Source organism: Dasypus novemcinctus, chromosome 3, assembly GCF_030445035.2.
Source record: "Dasypus novemcinctus isolate mDasNov1 chromosome 3, mDasNov1.1.hap2, whole genome shotgun sequence".
Lineage (NCBI taxonomy): Eukaryota > Metazoa > Chordata > Mammalia > Cingulata > Dasypodidae > Dasypus > Dasypus novemcinctus.
In genome coordinates, this window is record NC_080675.1 from 170,410,539 (window position 1) to 170,436,552 (window position 26,014).

Below are 26,014 nucleotides of genomic sequence, written 5' to 3' on the forward strand. Positions count from 1 at the left end.
GAGCGTGTGCTTTCACTTCTTTCACTTTGCAATAAATCTCTGCTTGCTCGCTTGCTTATTTTGTGGTGCGTCCTTGAATTCTTTCTCCCAGTAGCCAAGAACCTGGAAGGCACACCCGCTAACAGGTGACACGCCACAATCAGCAGGTGCTGTGTGAAGACTGCCACAGTGTGCCTGGAGACTGCCACTGCACGCCGCTCAGTTCTCTGCGATCACCTTGCTTACTCCCATGTGGAGTCAGTAGACTGGGTCCGAGAAACGGCAAAATCAGGCATTTTAAAGGCGTGTGTGCGCACACATGTGCGTGTGAAGCTGCAGGCAGGCTGGGAACAGTGAATCTTGCTAACGTACTTTTGGGGTGCACTAATGATGGCTGCTAAAGAGGCCAGCCTGGCAGCCTGCCCTCAAGCAGCTGTAGGATAGCAACGAAAACTGTTTCAGTGGTTTATGGCTTCTCTGACAAACCTTGAGCTAGGGAATGAGCCCACCAGGTGGCAGGCTTCCTCCACCAGCTCTGCCTGATCAAGGTGGGGGGGGGGGCAGCCTGAGTCTTCGGGTTTGTGTGTTGGTAAGTGCATGCAGGGGTGAGTGGGCGCCTGATGGTATCTTTTCAGCCGTGCACGTGTGTATAGGCGAGTATTTTCAGGTGATGTATAGGTAGGCCCACATTACCTACAACCCAGAAAGAGTGGGTGGTCACACAGTAGGGGCTCAATAAACTTGAGCCGCCTCTGCATCACCTGGAGGGTTTGTGGTACCTGAGTGCCGGGCTCCACCCCCCAGAGTTTCTGACTCAGTTTCTGGTAGTTTCCAGCAGGTCTGGGATGGACCCAGAGATTTTGCATTTCTAACAAAGTGCCCCGGTGATACTGGGCCCACACTTTGGGAAGCACTGAGTTATGGGAAAATTGATGCACTGGTTGATTGGTGGGTGGCAGAGGTGTGCTTGGGTGGGGGCAGCCAATCTGGTTTCCTAAGGGGGGGGGCAGGGGAAATGCAGAAGGTGAGGCCCACCGAGGGCTGGTCCCCAAGTTCGCTGGCCTCCGAGACCTTTGGAGGTCACGGCTGTGAAGAAACACCTCCCCCTCTTTTGTGGGACCCCCACCCAGACACACAGCCAGGGGCTGGGGACAAGAGTAGCGCAGCCCCCACCTGCCAGCACTCAAGGTAGGGCGTGCCCTGGAGGATGCAGCATGCCCCGCCCACCCCCCACCCAGCCTTCCAGACAGCAGGGCCAGGCCGGGAACCCAAACCAGGTGGAGAGCCAGAGGCAGGGGAGGGCTGGAGTGGAAAAAGGAGTCACAGCACCATTTATTATCGTAGAAAGCACATACACCTGAGGGCCGCTCCCCAAATGGGGACGAGTGAGAACAAAACAGTCTTCGGAACCAAGAGAAGGGAGAATGGGGAGGGGGCTTTCTCCTTCCCTTGGATTTCAAAAGGCAACTAGGACCAGGAAGTCCTCTCCCGCCCCCAGGCTGAGGCGGAGAATGCTGCAGGCATGCGTTGGTGGGGGGTGGGGGGCAAGGTCGAGGTCTGGATCTGCCCAGACTCCTGGGGGCACCGTGGGCAGGCCACCGCCCTCTCGGGAGAGGGGCCAGACTCCGTGGGGGTGGAGCCCCTCTAAAAGTCCCCAGAGCTCTAGCCTCCAGAGGAGGGGGCGGAGGGTTCCTGGGTAGAAAGAGCCTCGGGGGTGTCTGGCCAAGCAAAGGGAAGATTTGGATTCTGTTGGATTTACCATGAACAGTGATCATTTTTTAAAAGTTCAAGTTGAGAAGTATAAAAATACTACTACACTGGCCCCAAGCCCCCAGGGAAAACGAAGCACTCAATAAATACGCAGCCCGGGGGGCGCAGGGGAGGGGCCGGCGCCGGCTGCCGGGGTGCTAGCGCTGGCGGTAGCAGTAGACCCCGTACCTGCGGCTGTGCGGGTCTGGGAACCCGAAGCTCCGGACGCCGGCCTCCAGGGCTCCGCAGTTGGGCCGGGGCTGAGCCACGGGGTAGCGGGCGCTGCCGTCTGCCAGCCAGCCAGCGTCGCAGCGGTCCAGGCCACGGAACTTCCAGGCCGCAAAGAGCTGGCCCACCTTGGCCACCTGGGCGCCGTCCTCCTCACAGGCCTGCTTGGCCTCCGACAGGGTCAGCTTCTCGGGGTGCTCCAGGTAGTACACCCGCCCTGGGGGGGGAGACGCAGGGGGGAGTGCCGGGCAGCGGGGCCTGCAGCCACACCAGCCCGGCCAGGTGGCTCCCGGTGGCCCCCGGAGGCCTGACGACATGGAGCTCAGGGAGCCACGTGCTGCAGCCCTGCGGGAGGCATTCGGGGGGCTACCGTCCCAGCCCTCTGCCCCCTCTGACAGCTGCTCCCCACCTGTCTGAGGTCATGGCTGTACTCCTACTTCACCATGGGGGGGGCACCCACCATGAGCCACGTCTCCCCCACTCATTTACTAAGCACCTGCATCGGAGGTCCCAGGAGGCAGGGGCCTGAGGCTCCCAGACCACCACCAAACCCGCCCCCGGTCTCCACTCACCCCTCAGGGCGGTGGCGAAGCAGAAGACGTCGTAGCGGTGCAGGCGGCGGTGGCGCGGGCCGTAGCTGCGCACGCCGGGCGCCAGCCCCAGGCCCCCGCAGGGCTGCCGGGGCCGCGTGATGGGGTACTGCACCGAGGCGTCCTGCAGCCAGCCGGCGTTGCACCAGTCCAGGCCCTCCTCCCAGGCCCGGAAGAGCTGCTCGAAGGAGGCCACCGCGGCATCCTGCTCCTCGCAGGCCCTCTGGGCCTCGAGGAAGTTGAGCCGGTAGCGCCCCTGGGGGGGCTGGTAGGGGAAGACCACACCTGGGGAAAGAGGAAAGGGGAGCTTGGAGGGGTGGGTGGGGGCGGAGCCGGCGGGAGACCCCAGCTCCCTCCGGCCTCCACTGGGGTGGAGCTGTCCCCGGAGAAGGGTAGCGAAACCTGCCATCTCCTGCCCATTGCCGAAATACCCCCGACCCAAGGGCAGAGCCTTTATCTGCTTTATACCTCCCTCGGGAAGTAGGCCGGCATGGAGCAGTACTCAGAAAATACTGATAAGCCGTTTAAGAGATGAATGAACCCAGTTAGTAAGGTCCCAACTACAGAGTTCCCAGGCCACTGCAAGAACCCCAGCGGGTGTGCTGCAGCCCTGAAGAAACCTCCCAAGGAGAAGGAGAGGCTCCCGGAGCTGTGGGAAGAGACCGCGAGGGTGGCAAGGGCCCTTAAAGAAAGGGCCGAGGGAAGCGGGTTTGACTCAACCAATAGAGCAACCACCTACCACATGGGAGGTCCAGGGTTCAAACCCCGGGCCTCCTTGACCCGTGTGGAGCTGGCCATGCGCAGTGCTGATGCATACAAAGAGTGCTGTGCCACGCAGGGGTGTCCCCCGCGTAGGGGAGCCCCACGCGCAAGGAGTGCGCCCTGCGAGGAGAGTTGCCCAGCGTGAAAAAGTGCATGCAGCCTGCCCAGGAATGGCGCCACACACATGAGAGCTGACACAACAAGATGATGCAACAAAAAGAGATGCAGATCCCCATTCCTGGTGCCGCTGACAAGAATGCAAGCGGACAAAGAAGAACATACAGCAAATGGACACAGAAAGCAGACAACTGGGGGGATGGGGGGGAAGGGGAGATAAATAAATAAAAAACATCTTAAAAAATAGGGCCGAGGTGAGGCAGGTCCTGGGGCAGGCAGTACTCAAAACTCACGGTTCTCGGTTGGTATTTTGCTACAACAGAAAGGCTTTTAAATGCCTGAGATGCAGCCCCTACCAGGCCAGACGGAGCCTGAAGGAGTGGGAGCGCCCTAGAGGCCTGCTCAAAGCAGTGCTCGGGGTCCTTGGACTCTTCTCCCAGGCTCACCCGGGGCAGGAAGCCAGGCACGTGGGCGCAGCCAGGGGGCAGGGCAGAGGCCCCTGTCAATCAGCTACAACATGCACGTGGGAGACTTACTTAGAGCCCCAGGAATGGGGCGAGGCCTCCCCGTTTCTCTAGCCTGCCCCTGCTGTCCCCAGACAAATGACTCGCGGGCTCCTTCCCGTCACCCCCTGCCACCATCCCCAACCGCGAGGAGGAGGCTCGTGGCCCCTCTGGGAGGCAGACATGGGAAGTGTCCTGCTCTGCCATTTATTGAGCTGAGCACTTGACACACGCTGTCCTCACATGCCGAGGGAGGTAAAGGCAAGACTGCCACCATTCCCCATTTTACACACGAGAGCGGGTGAGCCATTTGCCCACGGCAGGGCAGGGTCACGGCCCCGCGTGGCTGGGCTGGGCTGGGGTTCGAGGCCAGGTCATCTGGCTCCAGAGGCTGTGGCTGGACCATCCCTCGAGCTACTCCTCTAACAGGTAGGGGACATCTGAGGACACACAGCCCATCCTAGAGGCCTAGAAGTAACTTGGAGGTCTCAAACTGGAGCCCACAGATGGTTAGTTTTTGTTTTTTTAATAGGCTCTTTACCAAAAAAGTCCAGCGATTTCACACGAAAATAGCATCTTCGGCTGGCCTGACCAGAAAGGCCTGCCTAGTTCACTCACGCTGCCTGAACACTCTGCTTTCATCTCAGCTCCGTTTCTAATTAGCTGTGTCACTTCTCTGCCTGGGGGTGAGGGAGGAGGAGTAGAATGCAGAGGATTCTGGAGCCAGACTGCCTGGGTTCAAACCCCTGCTTGCCATGGAAGAGCTGTGTGACCTTAGGCCAGTCCCTTCACTTCTCTGTGCCTCTGTGAAATGGGGGTGGTGACAACAGTAGCTTCCTCATGGGGTTGTTCTGAGGATGAAATGGGTCGAAGTGTCTATCGAATGCTCTGGATGCCTCCCCAGAGCCCTCTGCCCCCTCCCCCAGGTCTCAGCACCAGCAGCCCCGGTCGCGTCTCACCCCGCAGCTCCAGCTCCACCAGGCCGCTCTCATCCTCCAGCCCGTCGATGACCTCGCAGCGGTAGCGCCCAGAGTCCTCCAGCCGCAGGTCCCGGATCTCCAGGGACGCCTCGCGCGCCTCATCCTGCCGCAGGTGCACTCGGCCGCGGTAGTCCCCGAAGGAGCGGTGCCTCAGCCCGATGGCCACCAGCACGTCCTGCTCCGGGGCCCCGTTCTCCGCCAGCTTCCACCACTTGATGCGCACGGGCCTCGGGGCCGCCAGGGCCGGCTCGTAGTGGTAGCGGCAGGGCAGGGTGGCGTTGGCCCCGCGGTGGGTGAACAGGGTCTCCTCGGGCGTCTGCACCACCAGCTTCGCGCCATTGAAGAGGCCTGGGGGAGAGACAGGTGCAGATGGGGACAGGCCCTGGCTCACAGGTGCCCTGCGAGGACGGCCCCCTCCCCTCCCAGCCCTCCAGGCTTAGGTGTGGCCGATTGCAAAACTGGCCGCAGCTGCCCCTCTCCCTCCACCTGCAGGGACTGCGGGTCCCCCCCCCAACCTCGAATCTGGGCTGGCCTTGTGACGCCCTTTTTTTTTTTAAGGTAAAGAAAAAAATTTATATATATATACACACACACACACAAGAAAGCTGAAGAATGCGTATTTTTTTTTCAGTGTGGTACATTCATGGCAATTGATGAATACATTCTGGAGCACGGCTACACCGCATGGATTATAGTTTATGTTGTAGTTTACACTCTCTCCCACTTGTGACTTCCTTTGACCAAATGACTGTCCTGAGCCTGGGCTCGGGAGGCCTGGTGGCTTCAAGCGTTCTCTTGGAACTGCACCAGCTGCCATGAGCACAGACCCTGCTGCTGCAGGGCGAGAGCCGTGGAGCAGAGGCCACCCAGCGCCACCCCAGCCAGCCTGCCCAGGGGCTGCTGCGTGTGAGTGAGCAGAGCCAAGACCAGAAGAAATGGTCTGTGAGGCCAGGCCAAAGCCGCCCCACAGAACTGTGAGCCAAATAAAGGGCTGTTGTCTTAAGCCAGCAAGTTTTGGGGTGTTTTATGCATCAAAAGCTAACTGATGGTTGGGAGGTACCTCCAAAAGTTAAACATAGAATGACCACATGACCCAGCAAGTCCACTCCTGGGTATAGACCCTAAAGAAGTGGGAAAAGGTACTCAAGCCAACACTTCTACATGAAACTCACAGTGGCACCATTCAGAATAGCCCAAAGGCTGGAAACAAGCCCAATACCAGCAACAGATGAGTGAATTAAAAAAATGTGGTAAAAAAATAAAATAAAAAATAAAAAAATAAAAATAAAAAAATGTGGTATAGTCATATAATGGAATATTATTCGGTCATAAAAAGGAGCAAAGTTGTGATTCCTGCTACAACACGGATGAACCTTGAAGACGTCACGGTGAGTGAAAGAAGCCAGGCACAAAAGACCACACACTGCACTATTCCATTTACATGAAACATCCAGAATAGGTAAATCTAGAGAGACAGAAAGCAGCTGGTGTTGCCAGGAGCCTGCGGAAGAGGGAAAGAGTGAGTGACTGCCAACGGGTGTGGAGTTTCCTTCTGGGGTGATGAAAATGTGTTGGAAGTAGAGAGAAGAGGTGGTTGCCCAGTATCAATGTCTGAAATGCCACTGAATTCTACACTTTAAAGTGATAAATGCCATGTTCCGTGACTTTTACCTCGATTAAAAATTAACCAAAAAAAGGACAGAGAAGCTAACTGCTGTGGCGCTCCAAGAGCATCTCCACGCAAGGTAGGAGGCTGCACCCAGCAGCCGTGGCGCGGCTCCCCCGGGCTCCTTCCCCAGCCCCCGGGACAGGGGAGCAGCCCAGCCTCCCCTTCATCCCTGCTCCGTTGTTCACCAAGACTCTTCCCAAACTCCTAGTGATGCTGGCAAGATCCAGCCGGAATTTCTAGAGGCGGCTGCGCTAAGGGCTCAGGGGTAAAGAGCAGGCACCGAGGAGCCAGGTTCATGAGCCAAGGCTGAAGCCCCTTTAACTTGGGACCCCCGGTAGGCCTCGCCCCTGCATTCTCTTGCATCTGGACTTCGAGAAATGCTTGAAGCACGCGAGGAGGGGAGGTGGCAGCGCAGGGGACTAAGCCAGGAGACAGGCAGGGTGGCTCCCTAGAAAAGCTACCCTCACTGTCCCCGAACCCTAGTGAGGTGGCTCTCAGGGGGTGGCCCCAGGACCAGCAGCAGCATTGACACGGGTCCCGGGCTGAACTGCTTCCCCCAACAAGACACCTTCAATCCCTAAGCCCGGTCGCTGTGACTAGGCCCTTCTTTGGAAACAAGGTCTTTGCAGAGGTCATCAAGCTATGACAAGGTCCTACTGGATGAGCACGGAGAGGAGAAGAGACGCGGAGACGGGCAGACAGGGGTCACTCCAGGTGGCAACGAGGCCAAGGCTGGAGGGACGCGTCCACATGCCAAGGACAGCCACGGAGGGCGGCAGCGCCAGAAGCTGGAAGAAAGGCGTGGAACCGGCACCCCCGAGCCTGTAGGGGGAGGGCGGCCTGCCGACACCGCAACTCAGGCTTCTGGCTCCAGAACTGCCCCCATCGGTGGCGCTCTGGGATCGTAGCGGTGCTGGGAACTTGCTGGAAATGCACGTCCTTGGGCCTTGGTCCAGACCCACCGAATCAGAAGTGTCGGGGGTGGGTCTGTAAGCATCCAGCGGGCGCAGCCTGCTCAGAGACGGAGACGCGGTCCGGCTCAGAGGTTTGAGACCCGGCAGGCCATCGGGCTCTGAATCGGGGCTCCACCGTTCACAACTGTGCAATCAAGGGAGGCGGAGCCTGAGTGAGGAGGCCTGGAAATTAGTCCCTACAGCACCTGCGGGGAGGTCGAATAAAATAAGGCTGAACACCTGCCACACGGGAAAAATCCAGCGGATGGCAGCCAAGCCCATCATGTAGGGGAGTTTCCTTTGTTTTCCCAACTCTCTTCGGTTAAGTTGTGCTTGAAGCGTCTGACCTGAATAAAATGATGTTTAGCTAAACCACAGCACGCCCAAATGACAAAATACTACGCGGCCATACGCAACACACAGTAACCCGGCTGATGTGCATTCATCAGTGACCTGGAAAAAGGCGCGCAATGTACAAAGTGATGAGGGAGGTTACAAAACCACAGGGATGGGAAGGGCTAACTTTTGTTAAAGACGATATTCTTAATCACCTAGGCAAGGCTGGAAGCATGTACCTAGAAAGTTAGCAGGGGTTCACCTGGTGGGGGGATATACGTGCTTCTGTTTGCAAACATTTCAGGGACCTAAGGGCAAGAGGGAAACGAAGAGCTGGGCTGGTAGGTGGTAGGAGTAAGGGAAGGAGATTCAAGATTTCAAATTCCCTTGAATCCCATTACAGTGGTGCCTGTTAGTAAATTCTGGGGAAAAGGTGGGATGCTCCCTGCAGGCTCAGTCATTAATCAAAGGGGGAGAAAGGCAAGAGCCACCGAGCCAGAACCCTGGGCTCATGCCTGGGCCCTGAAAGAAGCTGTGAGCAACTCATGGCCAGAAGTCACCCTCTCATTCCTTCCACAAACACGTCTCAGCACGTGTGACCTAGGCAACTGCTCAGTACTCGGAGCCTCAGTTTCCTCACCTATAAGATGGGAATAGCAATCGAATCTAGCTTTGAAGCTGGGAGGGCAGCCAGGGTCCGTTCTGCCTGGCCAGGACACACGCTGCACTAGTTATGGCATACTTTTATGCCTCTTTCAGGGTTTTTGTGAAGATTCTATGAGACAAGGCGTCTAGAAGTGTGCCTGATGCCTAGCATGTGTGCGAGAACTGCTAAACAAAATGTCCCTTCCCCAAGGCCAGGCAGTAGGAAGTGACAGAATTAAGATGCAAACTCGTGTCTATGCAACCCAAACCGCCTTCCCACTGGGGAGACCAAGGGAGATCACATTTAAATCTTGACTACTTGTCCAAACTTTGGGGGAAGTGTAAAAAGACCAAGTGATGGTCCTTAATTGAGTTCGACTAGGTCTGGGGGGCTGGCAAACACGGAGAAACTGAGTCGCCTCTTCCTCCCATCTTAGAGGCCAGGCTGGTCCACCGCAAGGACCCAGGTGGGAAGGGGGGGGTGCCGATGCCACGCCTGCCCCCCGCCAACCCGGAACCTGCAATGACAGCAGGGGCCCAGGGAAGCCGTGGTTACCCAGGGAGCAAAGAGCCAGACCGAGAGGGCCACCCACCTTCTGCGCGGCCGTGGCCCGGGTGCCGGCCATTGGAGTAGTAGAAGCTGTTGTAGAAGGGCAGCCCCGACACGCAGCGCAGCGGGAGCAGCAGGAACAGGAGCAGGGGGCTCATGGCGACTCCACGGCCGCCGGGGCCGGGGCCAGGCTGGGGAGAGGAAGAAAACAAGCCCATCAGAGAGGCTGCTGGGATGGGGGAGGCAGGGGGCAGGGACCCTCCGTTCCCACCCCCATTCATTCGCTCAATAAACATTTACAGAGCGCCCACTACCTGCTAGGCACGGTTCTTGGAGCCAAGAAGGCAGCAGCAACAAGTTAGATGAGCTGGGGAACGAGCAAGCACACAGATTCTAAAAAAGGAATGAATAAGGGGCAAAAAGATCAGGGGGAAGCAGATGGGGCTAGAGCAGTTGAGCACCCGCTTCCCACATGGGAGGTCCCAGGTCCGGTCCCCAGTGCCACCTAAAAACAAAACAAGGAAACTAACAAAAAACTCAACTCAGGGTCGCCAATGTAGCTCAGTGGTCGAGCGCTGGCTTCCCACGTGTGAGGTCCTGGGTTCAATCCCTGGCTCCGGTACCTCAAAAAAATATATATATATCAGGGAGAAAATTAAGCAGAATGACACGGCTGGACCAACATTTTCCAAACAGAAAGTTTGAATTCGGAAGGTTGTGAACAGGTTTGTTTAATGAACCCAAATAAACTAAACTGGACTAAATAATATCAGGTGCATTGCATATAGTAAAGGTGAGTCCTGCATTGTGAAACTTTTGTCACAGTCCAGAAATATCTGGGATGGGGGAGTCACAATGTGAAATTTATATTTTTTACGCTGGGTCAAGGTCAAAAAATACTGTATGATTCCTTTTATATAAAATGTAAATATAAATCAATTTAAAAAGACGAAATAAGACTAGTGTTATGTAGGGCTGGGGAAGGAATGCTAAGGGGTGTGGAGTCCTTTGTTTTTGGAGTAACAAAATTGTTCTAAAATTTTTGAGCTGATGAATGTACAACATGGCAATTATACTAAAAGCCACTGATTATACACTCTGAATAGATCATATGGTATGTGACTATATCTCAATGAAACTGCTTAATTAACAAATAATTTTGCAAGAATAGCCAGAAATAGCAGCTATGTACAGAAGGGAAAACAGAGAGATTGAGAGGTAAGGAATTTTCTTGTTTGTCTGGTTTTTATTATTATTATTATTGAAATAATAAAAATGCTCTAATAATTATTGAAGTGATGAACACACAACTATGTGATTATACCAAATACCATTGATTGTACACTTTGGATGAATTGTATGCTTTATTAATATGTATCAATAAAATTGATTTGTTTTAAAAAATAGGAGTAATTGAAAAACACCACGTGACAGCACTTCTGCAGGGCAGCTCCAGGTCTGGCAGACACAGAATTAAAACAGCGGCCAGCCTGTGGGTTGTAGTTTGCTGATGTGACTTTTTAAAATACTACATCAAAGTATTACATCTGGGTTCCTGAGTTTTCGGCACCCCCCTCAATTTTGCCCCTGAAGCAAGTGCCTCACTCAGCTCACCCACATCCCGGCCTGCTCACCCACCACCCACCGAGCGCTCTCAAAGATTAAAAAACCGGGTATTCCTTGGGGGAGCTCAGTCCAGGAAGGGGGCAGAGCCATAGGTAGACAGTCACGATGCTGAGTGACAAGTACAAAGATGGGGAACAGAAAGGGAAGGTCAAAACTAGACTGAAGATGTGGGAGCTGACCAGGTGAAGGGCCGACAGCTTTCCCCAGCCCGGAGGGCGGGCGTGTAGAGGGAGGGGCCAGCAGGCAGGTGTTCTCCATGTCCCCTCCACGCACGCCCAGACCCCGGTTGGGCCCCCTCTGCTGGCTCTAACGAGGATTATCATGTAGCCAGGTGGAAATGCTTAGGGAGCAATTTAAAATGGACAAAACCGGGAATCGGGTTTGGCTCAACTGATAGAGCGTCCGCCTACCACATGGGAGGTCCAGGGTTCAAACACAGGGCCTCCTGACCCGTGTGATGAGCTGGCCCACGTGCAGTGCCGATGCACACGAGGAGTGCCCTGCCACACAGGGGTGTGCCCCGCGTAGGGAAGCCCCACGCGCAAGGAGTGTGCCCCGCAAGGAGAGCCGCCCAGCGCGAAAAAAGTGCAGCCTGCCCAGGAGTGGTGCCGCACACACGGAGAGCTGACGCAGCAAGATGACGCAACAAAAAGTGACACAGCCACTGACAAGAATACAAGCAGACACAGAGGAACACACAGTGAACGGACACAGAGAGCAGACAATGGGGGAGCGGGAAATAAATAAATAAATCTTAAAAAATAAAAAAACAAAAAATAAATAAAATGGACAAAGCAAAACATAAAATGGTCACTTTGCTAGGATTGCAAGTATGTGACTTTATGAATGACTGAGAAACCAGAGGGACAGAAATACCAAAAAGAGAGAGAAAAGAGAAGGAAAGGGTAGAAAAGAGAGGAAAGCGGAGGGAAAGGAAGAGGAGGAGAGAGAGAAAGGAGGGAAAGGGGGAAGGAAGGGAGGGAGGGGGAAGCGTTGGCTGGTAAGTGACAGGATTGTGGAGGAAACACTCTTGTCTCTAGAACACTTAGGAGCTCTTGCTGGAGAGGAAGGAGTGGATGGGGAGGAAGCTGAGGGCAGACCTCCCAGTCCTCCCAGACCCTTTGGCAGAGATGTCCACGGGCCAGGCCTGCCCTGCCGTGCTGTGCACTTCCAGCCAGGATACTGCCCCCTCTGAGGCCTCGCTCCCTGTTCAAGAGGAATCTCCTGCAGGTGCTGGTGAAGCCCAGTCAGGCAACCTGGTGCAAAAGCTTGGGAACAGGAAGGTCCAGGTCCGAATCCCACCTCCACTACTTATTAGCTGTGTGAGTCAGGCATCCTCCTTGGTGGAATGGAGATGACGGTAGTCACCATGCAGGATGCTGGTTGACCACCAGTATGTTCTACTCCTCTCCTAGAGTCACAGAGTTCTAAAGAGGTGCATGGCCACTCAGCCAATGGTCCTATTTCCAGCCTCCCTTGCAGCTAGGAGAAACCATAGGATAAAGTTCTGGCCAATGGAAATGGGCAGAAATAATGTGTTCCACCTCCCAGTCGTGCAGTGAAAACAATTAGGAAGGCCTTTCCCTGGTGTCCATTCCCCCAACCAGCTGGCTAAGACTGGGGCACCCAGGGTAGCCTCTTGGACACAGAGATGGAAGCTAAGCATCGAGCGGCACAGCTGCCCTACCAGCCGTGCACCTCTTCCACCTGCACTTCCCAAGAGAGAGAAACCAATTCCTATCCTATTTAAGCCACCACATTCTGAATCTCTTTGGGAACATAGCTTAGCCTCATCTGGCCTAACAAATCCACTTTCTACACAGGGCAGTTATGATCATCATCAAAATATTAATAGCTGACCTTAATGAGTATGTACTATGTAATTTAATACTCACCACAACCCTAGAAGCAGGGCCAATTATTATCCCCTTTTACAGACGGGAAAACCAAGGAACAGAGAGGTTAAGTAAACTACCCGAGGTTATCCAGCTAGGAAGTGGCAGAGCCAGGATTTGAACCCACTGCAGCTCCAAAGCCCAGAACCACTATATCAAATTCAGGGAGATGACGTGTGTGGAGCCCAGAGCCTGGCACTGAGCAGGACTTCGTATGCACGAAATATCTTTCCCTTCTTTGAGGCTTCAACTTTGGAACCAGGAGGGGAGTGAAATGGGGACAGAGAAGTTGGTTGGTGTGGGGCTGGGAACCACGGTGGGCACACAGAGCGGGAGTCCTCTCAGTCCCAGAGCCTCCTGAGCGGAAGGGCTCCCCAGCCTCCACTGGCAATGTTTCAGCCTCTCACAGCAGCTTATCCTGCATAGTGAGAAAGGGCTCTCCTAGGATAAGCAGAGACAGGCAGTTCCAGCACAAAGTGATATTTAGACCCCTGAGAAAAAACTTGGGGCTGACCACTCAAAACATATGCAATTTTGTAACCAGAGCACTAACAAAAACAAGAGCAATGCTAATTAAAAACACCAGCCCGTTAAATCTCCACTGAGTTTTGCACCCGGGGTCCCATGTCTCATCCATCAGCTCCCTGCAGCCTTCACCACTGGAGGAAGTGCTTCCTCCTGCGAGATGCAGGCCCTTGGGGCATTTGAGTTCAACAGAGAACAGATCTACCAAAATCAAAACTCTGATCCAGGGCCAAGTTACTTTCTCAATCGTTTTTTTCTTTATAAAATGATTTACATTTACATTTTATATAAGTGGAATCATGCAATATGTAGTGCTTTGTGTCTGGTTTCTTTCACTCAGCATAATGCCTTTTTTGTCTGATATTAACATCTTGTAGTATTAACATACATGTGTTCAATTTCAAAGAAAAACAATCTTACATATGCAATTTTACCCATATTCATATTTCACATGTGGTTTTGTTATTCTGTACAGTTCCATGCTATAGTTTTTAGCTTTCCTTGCAGTAATATAAATGACCTTAGAACTTTCCCTTTAACTCTTTTCATACCCACATAGTAGTACTGCTAGTCCACATAGCAGTACTGCTAGTCCACATAGCAGTACTGCTAGTCCACATAGTAGTACTGCTAGTCCACATAGTAGTACTGCTAGTTACAGGCATTATGTTGGGCTTTCACCTTTTCTATTCATTTCCAAAGATTAACACACATCCTTTTTACCAATTCTGGACAAGTGATCCCTCAGCTTTTCATTTTCTAATCTTATTCTATTTTCCGGTGACCTATACTCAAGTTATTGGCTCCATGAGTTTACACAACATATTTAGTTCACAGTAGCACAATCATACTGTATCTGTCCTTTCGTGTTTGGCTGGCTTCACTCAACGTAATGTCCTCCAGGTTCCCCCATGTTGCCATATGTTTGACGACTTCATTTCTTCTTACAACTCATGATATTCCACTACATGGACGCACCAGAGTTTGTTGATCCACTCATCAGTTGATGGACACCAGGACACCTCATGAATAACGCTGCTATGGACATCGGTGTGCAGGTGTCTGTTCGTGTCACTGCTCTCAGTTCTTATGGGTATTTACCCAGTAGTGGTATTGCCAGTCATGTGGCAAATCTATAGTCAACTTCTTCAGAAACTGCCTACAGTTCTCCACAGTGGCTATATCATTCTGCATTCCCACCAACAGTGACGAAGTGTTCCTATCTCTCCACATCCTCTCAACATTTGAAGTTCTCTGTCTTTTTAACAGTGACCATTCTGATAGGTGTGAAATGATATCTCATTGTAGTTTTGATTTGCATTTCCCTAATCACTAGTGATGTTGAACATGTTTCATGTCTTTTTTTGCCATTTGTATTGCTTTTTTGGACAAATGCCTGTTCAAGACTTTTGCCCATTTTTTATTTGGGTCATTTGTCTCTTCATTGTTGAGTTGTGGCATCTCTTTATATATCATGGATATTAAATCCATATCAGGTATGTGATTTCCAAATATTTTTTCCACAGGAAGCGGACTTGGCCCGGTGGTTAGGGCATCCGTCTACCACACGGGAGGTCCGTGGTTCAAACCCCGGGCCTCCTTGACCCATGTGCAGCTGGCCCATTCGCACTGCTGATGCGCGCGAGGAGTGCCATGCCATGCAGGGGTGTCCCCGCGTAGGGGAGCCCCACGTACAAGGAGTGTACCCCGTAAGGAGAGCCGCCCAGCACGAAAGAAAGTGCAGCCTGCCCAGGAATGGCGCCGCACACACAGAGAGCTGACACAACAAGATGACGCAACAAAAAAGAAACACAGATTCCTGTGCCACTGACAACAACAGAAGCAGACAAAGAAGACGCAGCAAATAGACACAGAACAGACAACCAGGGCGGGGGAAGGGGAGAGAAATAAATAAATAAATCTTTAAAATATATATATATATATATTTTTTTTTTTTCCAATTGAGTCAGCTGCCTTTTTACCCTTTTGACAAAGTCCTTTGAGGTGCACAAGTATTTCATTTTGAGGAAGTCCCATTTATCTGTTTTCCCCTTTTGTTGCTTGTGCTTTGGATGTAAGGTCCAAGAAACCACAACTTAGTATAAGGTCTTGAAGATGATTCCCTATATTTTCTTCTAATAGTTTTATGGTCCTGGTTTTCATATTTAGGTCTTTGCTCCATTTTGAGTGGATTCTTGTATAGGGAGTGAGATAGGGGTCCTCTTTCATTCTCTTGGTTATGGATATCCAGTTCTCCCAGCACAATTTGTTGAAGAGACAGTTTTGCCCTGTTAACATGATTTGTCGAAAAAAATGGTAGGCTTGTCAAAAAGCAGTTGGCTGTAGAGATGAGAGCTTATTTCCAGACTCTCAAGTCTATTCCACTGGTTGATGTGTCTATCTTTATGCCAATACCATGCTGTTTTGACCACTGTAGCTTTGTAACATGTTTCAATGAAAATTCCTCCCAAGTCGCTCTTCTGTTTGGGACTTTTCAGGAGCATGCTGCCTTCCAATTGAATTTGGTAATTGCCTTTCCTATTTCTGTAAAGTAGGATGTTGGAATTTTGATTGGTATTACAGTGAGAATCTATAAATCAGTTTGGGTAGGATTGACATCTTCACGGTATTTAGACTTCCAATACATGATCATGGAATGTCTTTCCATTTGTTTAGGTCTTCATTGATTTCTTTTAGCATTGTTTTGTAGTTTTCTGCATATAGATCCAGTGCTTCTCTGGTTAAGTTGATTCCTAGGTATTTGAGTCTTTTTGTTGCTATTGTAAGTGGAATTTTTCCCTTATTGCCTCCTTAGATTGTTCAACACTAGTGTACAAACATTACTGATTTTTGTGTGTTGACCTTGTATCCTGGCCCTTTGCTGAACTCATTTATTAGTTCAAGTAGCTTTGTTGTAGACATTTCAGAATTTTCTAAATATAGGATCATGTCATCCACAAATAGAGTTTTACTTCCTCTTTTCCTCTTTGGGTGCCTTTTATTTATTTATTTTTTTCTTGTCTAATTGCTCTAGCCAGAACTTCTAGCACAATGTTGTATGACAATGGTGAGGGGGCATCCTTGTCTTATTCTCTTAGAGGGAAAGATTTCAACCTTTCCCCATTGAGTACAATGGGGAAATATACCTTTTGTCAAATTGAGGAATTTTCCTTCTATTCCTATCTTTTGAAGTGTCTTTATCAAGAAAGAATGCTGGATTTTGTCAAATACCTGTTCTGCATAGATCAAGGTGATAATGTGGGGTTTTTTCCTTCAATTGGTTAATGTGGTGTATCACATTAATTGATTTTCTTATTTTAACCAGCCTTGCATACCAGGAATAAATCCGACTTGGTCATGGTATATAATATTTTTGATATGCTATTGGATTCTATTTATTTTGTCTAGAATTTTTGTGTCTACGTTCATTAGAGAGACTGGTCTGTAATTTTTTTTTTTTTTTAAGATTTATTTATTTATTTATTTATTTATTTATTTATTTCTCTCCTCTTCCCCCCGACTCCGGTTGTCTGTTCTCTGTGTCTATTTGCTGCGTCTTCTTTGTCCGCTTCTGTTGTTGTCAGCGGTACGGGAATCTGGGTTTCTTTTTGTTGCGTCATATTGTTGGGTCAGTTCTCCATGTGTGCGGCGCCATTCCTGGGCAGGCTGCACTTTCTTTCACGCTGGGCAGCTCTCCTTACAGGGCGCACTCCTTGCGCGTGGGGCTACTCTCCACGGGGGACACCCCTGCGTGGCACGGCACTCCTTGCGTGCATCAGCACTGCGCATGGGCCAGCTGCACACAGGTCAAGGAGGTCCGGGGTTTGAACCACAGACCTCCCATGTGGTAGATGGACGCCCTAACCACTGGGCCAAGTCCGCTGCCCTAATTTTCTTTGCTTGTAGTGTCTTTATCTGGCTTTGGTAGGGTGATGTTGGCTTCATAAAAATGTGTTGGTTAATTTTCCCTCCTCTTCAATTTTTTGGAAGAGTTTAAAAAGGATTGGCATTCATTCTTTTTGAAATGCTTGGGAGAATTCACCTGTGAAGCCATCTGGTCCCAGACTTTTCTTCTTTGCGAGATTTTTGATGACTCAATCTCTTTAAATATGATTGGTTTATTAAGTTCTTGTATTTCTTGCAGTGTCAGTGTAGGTTCTTTGTGCATTTCTAGGAATTTTTCCATTTCATCTAGGTTGCCTAGTTTGTTGGCATACAATTTCTCATAATATCTTTTTATGTCCTTTTTATTTCTGTGGGGTCAATTGTAACTTCCCCCTTTCATTTCTGATTTTATTTATTTGTATCTTCTCTCTTTTCTTCTTTACCAATCTAGCCAGGGAAGTTGTCAATTTTATTGATCTTCTCAAAGAATCAGCTTTTATTATTTCTTTCCTTCTGCTTTGGGAGTGGCTTGCTGTTCTTTCCTAGTTTCTCCTGTTGTTCAGTTAGAGTTTTGATTTTAGCACTTTCTTCTTTTTCGGTTGAGGAGTTTATATTTAAAAAAGACTGCCTTCACTGTATTCCATAAGTTTTGGTAAGTTGTGTTCTTGTTTTCATCCACCTCGAAATATTACTGATTTCACTTACAATTTCTTCTTTGACCCACTGATTATTTAGGAGTGTGTTGTTCAGCCTCCACACATTTGTGAATTTACCTCTTTCCTGTCTATTATTGATTTCCAGTTGCATTCCACTGTGATCCGAGCAGGTGCTTTGTATAATTTCAATATTTTTATATTTGTTGACACCTGCATTGTGACCTAACATGTGGTCTATCCTGGAGAAAGATCCATGAGCACTTGAGAAGAATGTATAACCTGCTGAGTTTAGGTGCAATGTTCTATATATGTCTATTAGGTCTAACTTATTTATCAGATTGTTCAAGTTCTCTGTTTCCTTATTCATCTTCTGTCCAGTTTTTCTATGTGATGATGTGAGTGGTGTGTCGAAGTCTCCAACTATTATTTAAGAGATGTCTATTTCTCCCTTGAGTTTTGCCAGAGTTTGCCTCAAAACTTTTGGAGTAACCTAGTTAGATGCAGAGATATTTGTGATTGTTTTTTCTTCCTGGTGGAGTATCCTTTTATTAATATATAACTGCCTTCTGTATCTCTTATAATTTTTTTGCATGTACATTCTGTTTTGTCCAATATTAGTATAGCTAGCTCTGCTCTTTTTTGGTTACTTTTTGCATTGAGTACCTTTTTTCAACCTTTCACTTTCAGCTGGTTTGTATCCCTGGGTTTAAAGTGAGTTTCTTGTAGGCAGCATATGGATGGCTCATGTTTTTTTTATCTATTCTCTCTTTTGATTGGGAGTTTAATCCATTCACATTTAATGTTATTTCTATAAATGCATTATTACTTCCACCATTTTCTTCTTTGGTTTTCATTTTCATACCACATTTTCATCTGTCTTTTTACTCTTTTGGCTATCCTTTCTGTTATTCTTGAATTCTACACTTTCCTCCAAGCCCCTCTCTCTTGTCTTTTTCTTTCAGACTCTAAGGTTTCCTTTAATATTTCCTGCAAAAGTGGATTCTTTTTTACAAACTCAATTTCTGTTCGTTTGTGAATATTTTAAACTCACTTTTATTTTGGAATTACAAGTGTGCTGAATAAAGAATTCTCGGCTGGCAGTTTTCTCATTAAGTATCCTAACTGTATACTACCACTGTTTTCTTACCTCCATGGTTTCTGATGAGAAATCTGCACTAAGTCTTACTGGGCATTCTGTATATGTGATGATTTGCTTTACCCTTGATGCTCTCAGAATTTTCTCTTTATCTTTGACGTTTTACATTCTGAGTAGTATGTGTCTCAGACTAGGTCTATTCAGATTTATTCTGATTCGAATACACTGCACTTCTTGGACATGTAAGTTCATTTTTTTCATGAAAGTTGGGAAACTTTCAGCTATTATTTCCTTAAATACTCCTTCTGCCCCTTTTCCCTTCTTTTCTCCTTCTGGGTTTCCATGACATGTATGCTGTTGTGTTTCATGTTATCATTCAACTTCCTGAGCCCCTTCTCAATTTTTTCCATTCTTTTTTCTTCAATTTCAGCTGTTCTGATTTCAGTATCATTTCTTCTTTTATCATTTTCAGTCTTCTGTTGTATGCCTCCAACGTTTTTTTAATCTCACCTATCATGTCTTTCATTCCCACAAGCTCTGTTACTTTTCTGTTGAGGTTTTCAAATTCTTTTTTGTGACCCCTCAATGTCCTCTTGATGTACTTTATCTCTTTAGCCATATTGTCTTTCAATTCATTAATTTAATTTTGGAAATTTGTGTGCATCTCATTGATTAGTTGTCTCAAATCCTGCATCTTCTGGGGCTTGATAAATTCCTTTTCTTGGGTGATTTCTTCCATTTTCTTACTATGGCTTGTAATTTTTGGCTGATGTCTAGGCATCTAATTAGAGTTTAGCCAGCTGCTCAATTTCTCTCTCTTCCATAGGGATTTAGGGGCAGGGGGCTGTGTATTACTGCTGTTCTGTGATTCTTGGTTCAACCTGTTCTGGGTCTTTAGGTTGCCCCTCTTAGTTGCTCAAAACTGGGCTCTGGATCCAGTAATGGGTTGCTGACCTGCTTCCTAGGGCCTTGGGCAGAAAGGCTGGAAAAAGCCTCTCTTACATATTTACTTTTCAATTCCTCACATGCACGTCCTTGGGCCACCAGCAGATGGCGCTCTTTGACAGTCCTCTCAGCTCAAAGCCTGGTCAGAGTGTTTGGGGCAAGATGGACAGGTTCAATGTGATAGAGGACCCTGCCTGGGGGCTGGGAGCCTTGTAATTCAAACTTTATCGGGCAGTTCTCCAACCTTTGCTGGCAGCCCCCTCCCTTTTCCCGGGTAAGAAATGATTCCACTTCCCTCTGCGATCTCAACAACCAGTCCTGGTTGGTAGAAAGGAAGATTGGGGGGTGGGGGGAGGTGTCTCCCTAGTCCTGGATCTCTTAGGTCTTGAGCAGGGTCCCAAGGTGAACAATGGTGCGACGCTCCCCCCCCCCCCCCCCAGCCTAGAAGACCTCCGGGGACTCAGCAGACCAAATCTGTGGGTCAGAAGCTGAGTCAGCTGTGGGCCTCCCTCTCCCTTTCCTGGGAAGGTGGAGCCTGGCGCCCCCTTTGTCTCCAGCCTGAGAATTCAAAAGTGTCTTTAGTGTGTGGGCGGGCATGGGCAAGTGCAGCTGCCCTTAACTCAGTTTTGCCTTCCCGATTCTCTTCCCTTGCCCCTCTCTCTTCTGGGCGGTGTCCAGCCCTCCCCTAGCATCCTAAACCCTAGAATTCTGTCCAGGCCATTTTGCCTATCCTCTGGCTATTTTTCTGGGAGAGAGAGAGAGCCGTGTCTTTCTAGTCTGCCATCTTCCCGGAAGTCCTCGCAATCACTTTTTTTTTAACACAAGGGAAATGTCTTTACAATTTCTTCATGTGATTCCTCGTTTTATCAGAAAACTTTATGTTATGGAAAGTATAGCAGCTCTGAAGCAGCTAAACGTGATACAGACGTCCCTCACTCACCAAATCTACTGCATCCTTGAGTTGGGATGGTGAGAATTTGGAGAACTCAACAGAGATTCTGGGTTATCCAAACCTATTTGGTTCCTGAATTTTTTTTTTAAGATTTTTTTAAAAAAATAGAATGTCGTTATTATTTTTTTAATTAATTTATTTATTTATTTCTCTCCCTTCCCCGCCCCCGCCCCGGTTGTCTGTTCTCTGTGTCTATTTGCTGTGTCTTCTTTGTCCACTTCTGTTGTTGTCAGCGGCATGGGAATCTGGGTTTCATTTTGTTCCGTCATCTTGTTGTGTCAGCTCTCTATGTATGCAGCACCATTCTTGGGCATGCTGAAATTTCTTTCGCTCTGGGCGGCTCTCCTTACGGGGCTCACTCCTGTGCGTGCAGCTCCCCTACGCGGGGGACACCCCTGCGTGGCGCGGCACTCCTTGCGTGCATCAGCACCGCGCATGGGCCAGCTCCACACGGGTCAAGGAGGCCGGGGTTTGAACTGCGGACCTCCCATGTGGTAGACGGACGCCCTATCCATTGGACCAAGTCCGCTTCCCTGGTTCCTGAATTTTTGACAGGGAATAGCAAGAGCTTCGATAGGGAGGGACATCTGAATATATGCTAAAGAAAGGCACTCTGGCAGGACTTCCAGTATTTATCTTACATTGCTAAGGTTTGCTCTTCAATTGTAAGAAAGCTTGTTATGGTTGCTTCAAAACAGCAATGTGCTGGGAAAACTCACCACTGAACCAACGTGATTCCATGTTATACCAACACCGTCCCCCTTTTTACCAATCATGGAGGAGGTAATTCACAGTTCTGAAACATGCCGAGGTAGACAGCTCCATTGTCAGGAGCCACACTGAGGGGATCTCAGGGGCACCCCTCTCTTTCCCAGCCTCAGACCTGCCAGCACATGCTCAGAAGCACACGCCTGGGCACCACATTCTCTGCCAGGATTTTAAATCCGGCTTCCTCCTCGACCCCCATGGCCAGCAAGGAGAATTTTATTCACCCCATTTAATCCATAGGTGAACAGAGGCACAGAGACAGGAATTAACTATCCAAAGGTCACACAGCCAAGAGGTGGAAGAGGCAGGACTACTGAATTCTTTTCAGCCACCATCCCCCCCTACAATAATGATTTGTCACCTTTCAGGTCTGCCTTTCATTTGTCAACTCACTCATGGATGTCACTGCCTGTATGCCTCACAGTATCAGAATGATTATGCCCGCTGTACAGACAAGGAAACCAAAGCTCAGAAATGCTAAGTTGCTTGCCTAGGGTTCCCCAGGGTAATAAATGAAGGAGCTGGGACTTTACTCATTCAGCAAATACTTATCCTGCTTCTGCCATGTGCCGGGTACAGTTCTAGGCATTAGGGATACAAATCAGAAATCTGTGTAGACTTTACATTGTAGACAGACAAAAACACATGTGGTGCACATGATGGAGAAGATGAAGCAGGAGAAGGCCTACTTCTTTAGACAGGGAGATCGGGAAGAGCTCCCTGAGAAGGGGATGTACAGGGAAAGTGTGAGCCTTGGAAATCCTAGGGGGAGAGCATTTCAGAGAGAGAGAACAGCAAATGCAAAGAAAGCTCTTTGGCAGGAATAGCTTGGAGGCCGGTGAGGCTGGAGCCCAGAGACTGAGGGAGAGAGCGGCAGAAAATGTAGCCAGAGAGCCCATGATACAGTTACTGCCTTGGACTCTATTCTCAGCAGGGGAGACGCTGGAGAGTTTTCAACAGAGAAGTGACATGAATCTGATTTACATTCTAAAAGGAGCATTCTAGGGCATTCGTTCATGCATCTCAAATCAAATGCATGTCCTCACCCTGGCTGCTTGATTCCAAGCTAAAAACTCCTCTCTCCAGCACTTTCTGTAAAACTGGCTTCCGGCCCCTCTCCTATCATTTAGTCTCGGGAAACTAAAGTCCCCCTTTGCCAGATGCAAGGCCTACAGTAATGCAAGCTTGGATGGTGCAGAGTCACCAAGTAAAACAAAATGAGTTCCGAAAAGACAGCCCTCTGCCCAAGCGCTACAACCCAGGTGGGTGCTGGCCACCCTTCCCCACCCTCAGTGAGGAGGGTGCAGCCCGCCCAAGGCTTCGAGTTACACTCACTGAGTTCAGATACTGGCTCTGCCACCTGCTAGCCAGAGAAGATTAAAGAGAAAGGTCAGGGGCTGGGGACCAGAACAGCCTCAAACGCTGGGGCGAACGCACAGAGCAGAGGCCCACAGGAGTTGCAAGGGGCAAATATCGCTTAGAAGCCACCCTGCCCTGGCCCCATCCCTGGCCACTCCCCCTAAGGGAGCAAGGGGCATCCTCCACTCTGCCTCCCTGGCCACCCCAAGCACCGTGCTCTGCCCCTCAGGCACAGAGCTCCCTGCCGGAAGGTCAAGGCAGAATGCAGCCCAGCTGCTTCCGCAGTGGGTGGCTCCCCAGATCAGCTGGTGCTTGCCTGGGCACCCAGACCTGGGCCTGGAGCGAGAGATGGGCATGACTGCATCCCACTGCATGACCTTGGGCAAGTCACGCGACCTCTCTAGGCCTCCATTTCCTCATCTGTAAAACAAGGACAACCAGCGTCTCCCCACATAGGGCTTTGGTGAGAACTACATAAGGTGGATTTTTTCCAGCCCCTGACACACAGCAGGCGCCCAACAAACAGCAGCCAACATGGTCCGGCAGAAGAACACAGTAGTTAAGATTTCGGGCTCTATAATCAGATGGCCCCTTCTGGATTTGGTTCCGACTCCACCCACTCATTAACCGTCAGCCATCGGGAAAGTCCTGGAACCTCTCTGAACCTTAGTCTTCTCATCTGTGAACTGGGGATCACAACAATACCAACCAGAGAACGTTTTTTGTGAAGATGCTAAAAACAGATTAACTCTTACTGCTACTCTTAACCCTTTACAAAGCAACATCTCACACGAACGCCCTGGCTGCTTCTCTCCTCTCGTTGCCTGAGACACAGCACCCGCGCGCCTGCCCCACTGCCTTCTGCTCGCAGTTAGGGAAACCGAGGCCAAGCTGTGGAAGTGAGTGAATTACCCAAAGCCTTATCTTCGGTAAATAAGTGGAACTTGGAGAAAATTCTGCCTCAGGGCCGCTCCACACACCAGAACAATAAGCTGAGTCCTGACTTGGAGGGGAGGTGGGTGCTGTACCCAGCCCTCCCCCCGCCGCGTGTCCCCACAACTCAGCATGCTCCCAGGACCACCCCAGAGTACAAGTCCCCCCGCCACCTGCAGAGGGCAGCATTGCCCTCCAGGTCTCCACTGCCCGGCAGGCTCCCGGAGAGGAATTTGACATCGGTGCCCCTTGTTTAGATTAGGCTTACAAGGCCTTTGAAACCCTCGGCCACCGGAAAGTGGAGGCCAGAGGGGTTTCCTACCAGCATTCCCAGCCCGCTGGCCCCAGCAGCCAGAGAGGGGCCGGGGCGCCCCGCAGTCCCCGCCCCTGCTGCAGAGGTCAGCGCTGGGCACCGCGGTGGAGACAGGGTCAGAGGCTGCCCGTGGCCACACGGCGAGTTGGCTGCAGGGCTGGGGCCGAGGGCCCTGTGTCGTTTCCTTCCTGGCCGCTCACGAGACCTCAGTTCCTCCCCGAGCCAGCCCGTCTCCCACCCTGGGCTCTACCTTCCACTTTCCCTGCCCTGCCTGGGTCCCCTGTCCCTGGGTCTGGAACCGAGGACATGCACTGCGTGTGTCCCGGGGCGGCCAGGGCAGCCCGCGGCCGCGCTTGGCGCCCTCCACCCCTGCCGGGCCCCCAGAGGTCCTTGGCGCAGATGGGCAGATGTCCCCAGGCAGAGCCCCGAGGTGGAGGCGGCCGGACCCCGACCGGACGAGACGGGGAGGAGGCGGGCGGCCCCCGGCGGGAAGGGGCGGGATCCCGGCCGTGGCCTCGGAGGTCACCGGGTCGCTGGGGATCTGCCTCCTCGCGGTCCCAGCCGCGGCCACCCGCCACGCTGCGCCCACCCCGCGCGCCCCCAGCCGGCGAGCAGCGCCCAGCCCCGCGGGCCTCGCGGGGCCCCGCTCGCTGCCCTTTGCCCCTTCCCGCGACCCTGCCCGCCACGCGCGGGGCCCCACTGGAGACCCCAAAGCCGGGAGGAAAGAACTCGGGCCGCAGAGGGCCCCGGGAGCCCGGCCGCCCCCGGCCACGCACCTCCGAGGGGCTGCTGGACGGCTGGAGCGGCGGGCTGTCCGGGTGCCAGGCGGGAGGCGGATTTGGGGATCTGGAACCGCCAGAAAGGAAGCGACTCGGGATAAACCCCCCGCGCGCCCGCCGGGCCGGCCCCTTAAAGGAACACACGCCCCTTTCCCTCCCAAGGGCTGGGCCCCGAGTGAGGATGTGCCGCGGACTTGGGCGGTCACCAGGTTGGGTTAGGGAACAGCCCGCCTGGCCCAGGGAGCAGCTGGAGGAACTAGGAAGGAAGTTTCCAGGAGGTCAGGCTGTCACATCTTGAGGGAGAAGATGAGTGCGGGATAAAGGAAGAGAGTCTGTAGAGGAGGGTCCCATCAGAATGCCCTGGTTTATCAAAAAGAATGGGACTAAGCCAATGGGAGCCCCTCTCCAGCAGATGGCCTAGACTCCCCCGGCCCCCAAATTAGGGGTGAAAATTCTGCCTTCCCCTCCTTCCACTGGAAGCCAGAGAGCCACTGGCATACGCGTACCCTCGAGTGTGATGATCAGCACACTCACCAGCCAGGCTCCCGCTCCTCCCAGCACTGCACCCCACCATGTGGCTTGAAGGAGAGGCCTGGGGGAGGGGAGGCACGGCAGCTGGGCAGGTCCTCCTGGACCCCCAGGTTCCCCTGGTCCTCCCACAGGGGCCAAGCCCTCCCTTGGGAACCCTGACATCTGTCAGCACAGACGCCTGGGCAGCTCCCCTCCCAGGCCACCGCTGAGGGGACAGGGTTTTTTTCTCCCAGCCCAGACCAATAGGAGGCCCTGGCCCGGGCAGCCCTGGTATTTCCTCTGCAGAAAATCCTCAGGAGGCCCTTCAGCCAAGGCTGGGAGAAGGCCCCGGGGTCACAGAGCCCAGGGCCTTTTCCTAAAAGCACACCTCAAGGCAGCCCTCTGCATGCGTGTTGCATACACACAACCAGCTGGAGAGCAAATCTGAACAGAGTGAACAGAGCTGCGGAGGCTCTCGAGGGTAAACTGCCAGGCTCAGCAGGCAAAAGGAAGCCAATGCAGGTTCCTCTGCAGGGGAGACAGGTCTGACCACTCAGTGCAGGAGGGGCTGGAGGAAAATAAACAAGGACCAACGCGGAAACTTCTGCAAGCTTCTCTAACAACAGCCGAGGTTTGGGGGACCTCCCAAGACCAGGCTCTCATGCATCTTCTCCTTCGCCCCTACAGCCCCAGAGCCTGTCCTGCTGTGTC

The 26,014-nt window shown here is 51.3% G+C and overlaps 1 protein-coding gene across 2 annotated transcripts; it reads right to left on the minus strand.

The window, feature by feature from the left end:
• Nucleotides 1-1,282: 1,282 nt before the first annotated feature.
• Nucleotides 1,283-24,910, minus strand: HAPLN3 (hyaluronan and proteoglycan link protein 3). 2 transcript variants are annotated; one of them, XM_004455224.5, is made up of 6 exons: nt 24,791-24,910; nt 9,376-9,454; nt 9,105-9,252; nt 4,888-5,256; nt 2,529-2,831; nt 1,283-2,173 (listed from the first exon to the last, which is right to left on the minus strand). In XM_004455224.5, the coding sequence occupies exons 3-6, from the start codon at nt 9,217-9,219 to the stop codon at nt 1,887-1,889; spliced, it is 1,074 nt and encodes a 357-aa protein (XP_004455281.1). In that variant the 5' UTR covers nt 9,220-9,252; nt 9,376-9,454; nt 24,791-24,910; the 3' UTR covers nt 1,283-1,886. The 2 variants fall into 2 exon arrangements, with proteins under 2 accessions (XP_004455281.1, XP_004455280.1); XM_004455223.5 differs by lacking the exon at nt 9,376-9,454.
• Nucleotides 24,911-26,014: the final 1,104 nt, after the last annotated feature.

Bases quoted from the DNA above. Each gene is read 5' to 3' on its own strand.
- HAPLN3 (XM_004455223.5), bottom strand. From the start codon at position 9,219: ATGAGCCCCCTGCTCCTGTTCCTGCTGCTCCCGCTGCGCTGCGTGTCG. The intron at 2,832-4,887 runs GTGAGACGCGAC...CTCTTTCCCCAG, and splicing joins GGTGGAGCTGGAGCTGCGGG to GTGTGGTCTTCCCCTACCAG. The intron at 2,174-2,528 runs GTGAGTGGAGAC...CTCCCCCCCCAG, and splicing joins CTTCGCCACCGCCCTGAGGG to GGCGGGTGTACTACCTGGAG.